Source organism: Physeter macrocephalus, chromosome 5 (genome assembly GCF_002837175.3).
Source record: "Physeter macrocephalus isolate SW-GA chromosome 5, ASM283717v5, whole genome shotgun sequence".
Classification (NCBI taxonomy): Eukaryota; Metazoa; Chordata; class Mammalia; order Artiodactyla; family Physeteridae; genus Physeter; species Physeter macrocephalus.
The window spans coordinates 53,279,533-53,285,990 of NC_041218.1; the positions used below are offsets into that span (position 1 = coordinate 53,279,533).

Consider the following 6,458-nt stretch of genomic DNA (forward strand, 5'->3'; position numbering starts at 1 on the left):
ATACAGATTGCCAATAAACACATGAAAGGATGCTCAACATCACTAATCATTAGAGAAATGCAAATCAAAACTACAATGAGATATCATCTCACACCGGTCAGAATGGCCATCAACAAAAAAATCTACAAACAATAAATGCTGAAGAGGGTGTGGAGAAAAGGTAACCCTCTTGCACTGTTGGTGGGAATGTAAATTGGTACAGACACAATGGAGAACAGTATGGAGGTTCCTTAAAAACCTAAAAATAGAACTACCAATGACCCAGCAATCCGACTATTGGGCATATACTGTGAGAAAACCATAATTCAAAGAGTCATGTCCCACAATATTCATTGCAGCACTATTTACAATAGCCAGGATATGGGAGCAACCTAAGTGTCCATCGACAGATGAATAGATAAAGAAGATGGGGCACATATATACAATGGAATATTACTCAGCCATAAAAAGAAACAAAATTGAGTTGTTTGTAGTGAGGTGGATGGACCTAGAGTCTGTCATACAGAGTGAAGTCAGAAAGAGAAAAACAAATACCATATGCTAACACATATATATATATGGAATCAAAGAAAGAAAAAAGGTTCTGATGAACCTAGCGGCAGGACAGGAATAAAGACGCAGACACAGAGAAAGGCCTTGAGGACACAGGGAGGGGGAAGGGTAAGCTGGGACGAAGTGAGAGAGTAGCATTGACATATGCACTACCAAATGTAAAATAGATGGTTAGTGGGAAGCAGCTGCATAGCACAGGGAGATCAGCTTGGTGCTTTGTGACCACCTAGAAGGGTGGGATAGGGAGGGTGGACAGGAGACGCAACAGGCAGGGTATATGGAGATATATGTATACATATAGCTGATTCACTTTGTTATACAGCAGAAACTTTACAACACTGTAAAGCAATTATTACTCCAATAAAGGTTTTAAAAAAATAAAAGAAGGGCTTCCCTGGTGGCGTAGTGGTTGGGAGTCCGCCTGCCAATGCAGGGGACACGGGTTCGTGCCCTGGTCCGGGAAGATCCCATATGCCACAGAGCGGCTGGGCCCATGAGCCATGGCCTTGGGCCTGCGAGTCCGGAGCCTGTGCTCCGCAGCGGGAGAGGCCACAACAGTGAGAGGCCCACATATCACAAATAAATAAATAAATAAAAATAAAAGTATAAAAAACAATGTACTTACCTTAATTTAAGAATATACTTTATTGCTAAAAAACGTTAACCATCATCAGACATGCAGGGTTGCCACAAATCTTCAATATATAAAAAACAGAATATATGTGCAGTGCAATAAAGTGCAGCACAATAAAACAGGGCATGCCTGTATTAATAGTTCATTTCTTTTTATTGCTGAGTAGTATTCCAATGAATATAGAGCAGACTGTTTTTCCATTCATCTGTTTATGGACATTCGGGTTGTTCCCATTTTTTGGCTCTTACAAGTAAAATGTCTGAGTATTTTTGTACAAGTCTTTGTGTGGACATATGCTTTTATTTCTCTTGGCTAAATACCTAGGAGTAAAACAGCTGGGTCATGTAATAGGTATATGTTTAACCTTTTAACAACTGCCAAGTTGTTTTCCAAAGTGGTCATTACATTTACATTCCCCTCAGCAATATAGAGAGTTCTAGTTGCTATACATCTTAGCCAACACTTGATGTGGTCAGTATTTTTAATTTTAGACATTATAGTGGGCATGTGGTAGTATCTCATTTTGGTTTTGATTTGTATTTCCCCAATGACTAATGATATTGAGAGCATGTTTTCACATGCTTATTTACCATCTGGACATTTTATTTGGTAAGTGCCTATTTAAATATTTTGCCCATTTTTGAGTTGTCTTCTTATTATTCAGCTGTAAGAGTTCACTGTAAGCTGGACAGAAGTCTTCTGTCAGACATATGTTTTGAAAATATTTCCTCCAAGTTTGTGTATGACTTGCCTTTCAATTTTGCAATTTTGTGTCTTGTGAAGAGCACAATTTTAAATTTTGATGAAATCCAAATTATTTTCTTTTATACTTGATGTTTTTTGTGTCCTATTACAAGAAATCTTTGCCAAAATCAGTAAGATTTTCTCCTGTATTTTATTCTTGAGTTTTAGAGACTTAGGTTTTACATTTTGGTCTAATATACATTTAGAGTTAATTTTTATACATTGTGCAATGAATGAGCCAAAGTTTATTTTTTATGTACAGATATCCAATTGTTACAATACCATTTGTTGAAGACTATCTTTTCCCTCATAGAACTGTCCTGGCACCTTGGTCAAAAATCAATTGACTATATTTTAGTGGGTGTATTTCTACTGTCTCTATTCTGTTCCATTGATCTATATCTAACTTTACATCAATATCACACTGTCTTGATTTACTGTAATTTTATTAAGTCTTAAAATCAGTTAAAATCCTCCACTTGTATTCTTTTTAAAAATTGTTTTAACTATCCCAGATCCCATGTATTTTCATATAAACTACAGAATCTGATTGTCAATTACTGTCAAAAAAAAAAAAGTAAGCCTAGAAGGAGTTTTGTTGAAATTGTATCAAAACTATGACCAATTTGAGAAGAACTCACATCCATACAACACTGATTCTTCCAGTCCATGAACACGGCACATCTCTCCATTTATTTACACCTTCTTTAGTTCCTCTCAACAATACTTTTGTAGTTTTCAGTATATAGATCTTACAAATCTTTTGTCAATTTAGCTCTAAAAGCTCCATATTTTTTATACTTCTGTAAATGACTGTTTAATTTCAATTTCCTAGTATATGAAACACAATTAATTATTATACTGACTTCGTATCCTGCAACCTTGCTAAATTTGTTGGTTTTAGTAGCATTTATGTATATAACATTCATAAAGATTTTCTACATAATTAATCACACGTCATCTGCAAATAAAGATGGCTTTACTTCTTCATTTTCAAACTGTATGCTTTTTATTTCTTTTTGTTGCCTTATCTGACTGACTAGAACCGGCATTAGCAAACTACAGCCTGCATGCCAAATCCGTCCCACTGCTTGTTTTCATGCAGCGTGCAAGCCAAGAATGGTTTTCACATTTTAAAATGTTTAAAAGAAAATCAAAGAATACTATTTCATGACACATGAAAATTATATGAAATTCAATATCCATAAATAAAGTTTTATTGGAACAGAGACACTCACTCATTTATGTACTGTCTATAGCTGTTTTCACGCTAAAGCAGCAGAAACCGTATGTCCCACAAAGCCTGAACTATTTACCATCTGGCTGCTTATGGAAAATTTTGCTGACTCCTGGGCTAGAACCTCCAGTACAATGTTAAACAGAAGAAGTGAGGACATCCTTCCCTTGTTAACACTTAATCCCTCATATTTCACAGGAAGAATGGGTTTAAACCATGGATTAGAAATAGCTATTTGGTTTACACTCAAAGCAGGAACATTTACTCAAGGCTCATTTAATATCATTTAATATTTATTTTCCATATATGCATGAATTACTTCCAGCTTAACATAGGACAAAACCATCCTCACTGTTAATCTTGACTTCAATAAAACTAAGACAGTAGCATGCTATGTAAAACATATTATCAAGCCAATTTTTAGAAAGTACACAACAGATGGTAAGTACAGCTGACTCTTAAACAACATGGAGGTTAGAGGTGCCGAAGCTTGGCACAGTTGAAAACTCACATAGAATTTATGGTTGGCCCTCCATAACCCTGGTTCCTCTGTATCCATGCAACCATGGATGGCGTGGTACTATAGTATATACTATTGAAAATGAAACTGCGCTTAAGTGGACCCAGGCAGTTCAAACCCATGTTGTTCAAAGATTAACTGTAGAGCAACAATTTATGACAAACTTTTAGAAACAAGTGGGAAGAAATTTTTTTCTACTAAAAATCTACCACTATTTTTTATTCAGAGTAATATACTGAGGAGAGCCACTTTAAATCATCACTTTCTATACTGAAATATATATAAATGACTTAACTGTTTCAATAAAAAAATAACATACCCACAATAAAAGGCAGCCATAAGCATATAAGTCAGAACTTGGAGAAGCAGGTTTTCCCATTTTCAATTCAGGTGATAGCAAACTCAAGTCACCAACCATCATGTTCACTGAGGCTCGCTGACTCTACAAAAACAGTAGGTTAAATATTTTAAAGGCAACACAGGTGAGGTGGCATTCTGTGAAGTAATCTGCATTTAATCAACACAAAAAATATTCATTTGAAATATTTTATTCTCTCCTGCTTTCAAATATTTTTACCTAATTTCCACTATTATAAATTACTCTTAAAATCAGTCTCATGAAATTAACAATGAGACTATGGTTACATTTCACATTGTAGACTCCAGCAGATTAAAAATTAAGAACCAGTGATTCTTTAAGAATTTGGTACTCTTTTTTTAAAAAACACACTTCATAAGGGCTAGAGGCAGTGCTATTCTCTAATTCTGAAAATTCTAAATAACTTTTAAAAACCACAAGTCTACAAAGTACTTCCTTACTGACCATTTTCTAAGTACACCATTTCCAATGTGTCAAAGGATGATGAATGACAAGAACATGAACCCTGGATTCAGACAAACCTTGACTGCCATTCCCACTCTGCCATTTATTTGCTATGTGACCTTGGGCTTTAACCACTTTGAGCCTAAATTAATTAATTTGTAAAAAGGAAATGAATTAATTTGTAACTAGTTTATAGAATTATTGTAAAGGTAAAGGTAATCAGCACAATAATTACCTAGCACATATCACTACCATCATTATCCTTGCTTCTCAGAGTGTGGTCCAAAGACCAGCAGCTACAGTATCACCAGGGAGCTTGTTAGAAATACAAAATCTCCATCCCAGAAATGCCGAATAAAAATCTGCAGTTTATGTACACCTGAAACATATAGTATCATATACTAATTTTACCTCAATTTCTAAAAATTGCATTTTAACAAGATCCCCAGGAGATTCGCATGCAGTATGAAGTATGAAAAGCAATGCTCTTGACTACAGTCTACTTTTCAAATTACCCTTCCTGATTAGTACTTCAATCTGAGAGTAGGGTGAAAAATGCAGCAAAAGGTGAGTTTAATCAATATTTCAAAGTAAATAATTTTAAACAGAGATTAAAAACAATGTTTTGTTGGATAATAACAGCTGACAAATCAGTATAAAACAGGAAGAATTCCTTGGAGTCATATCTATAGTTGTGCAAATTGCATGTTCAAAAGGTAAACTAACCAGGATCCCTATTTATTGAGACATTTTTAAAACTCACAGTTCAGTTATTTTTCTTAAGATGTTATCCTAATTTTCAAATAAATAAACATTTCAGCAAATCTACTATGTATAAATCCTCTATAATCCAGCATTTCATTATAGTTTTACATTTTTATTTTCTCTTCTATTTGAGGTACCACATGAACACCACTGAAACTGTATACAGACAGGTGGCATTATCCTATAACTTGCCGACGACCAACAAATAAAGCATTATGGGGACTTCCCTGGCAGTCCAGTGGTTAAGACTTTGCCTTCCAATGCAGGGGGTGCAGGTTCGATCCCTGGTCAGGGAGCTAAGATCTCACAGGCCTCACGGCCAAAAAAACCAAAACATAAAACAGAAGCAATAACTGTAACAAATTCAATCAAGACTTTTAAAAAATGGTCCACATCAAAAAACATCTTTAAAAAAAATAAAAAAGCATTATGACTTTTACTAGTCAAAAGGGAACTCCTCAGACAATAACATATTGGCAAGGATGTTGAGAAACTGGAATCCTCATACATCGCTGATGAGAATGTAAAACAGTGCAGCCACTTTGGAAAACAGTTGTGTTCCTTAAACGGTGAAACACAGAAGAGTTACCATATAACCCAACAAGTCCACTCCCAAGAAAACATATCTCCACACAAAAACTTGTACACTGATTTTCATAGCAGCATTATTCATAATAATAAAAAAGTGGAAACCCAAATGCCCACAAACTGACAAAGGTAAAAACAAAATATGGCATAGCCATACAACGAAAAATTATTTGGGCATTTTTAAAAGGGAATGAAGTTTAGACACATGCTACAACATGGATGAACCTTTAAAACATTATGCAGAGTGAAATAAGTCAATCACAAAAGGCCACACATGATCCATTTATAGGAAATGTCCAGAATAGGCAAATCCATAGGGACAGAAAATAGATTAGTGGTTTCCAAGAGGCTGAGTAGAGAAAGAAAGGGGGAGTAACTGCAAACTGGTATGGGGTTTCTTTTTGAGGGTGATAAAAAATGTTCTGGAATTAGACAGTGGTGATTGATGCAGAACTTTCTGACCATAGTAAAATTAGTAGTGAATTATACACATTACGGTATGTGAATTATATCTCAATAAAGCTGTTAGTTTAACAAAGAGAACTGCTCACTCATGATTGTGTGTATTTTGGTTTTTGTTTTTTGTGTTTTTTTT

The 6,458-nt window shown here is 34.9% G+C and overlaps 1 protein-coding gene across 1 annotated transcript in view; it reads right to left on the reverse strand.

The window, feature by feature from the left end:
- STK31 (serine/threonine kinase 31) overlaps positions 1–6,458 on the reverse strand; it is a 106,323-nt gene that overhangs the window by 39,678 nt on the left and 60,187 nt on the right. Inside the window, exon 22 of the mRNA XM_024131233.2 lies at positions 4,007–4,129. Coding sequence (XP_023987001.1) covers positions 4,007–4,129 — 123 coding nt within the window. The remainder of the gene's footprint in view (positions 1–4,006; positions 4,130–6,458) is intronic.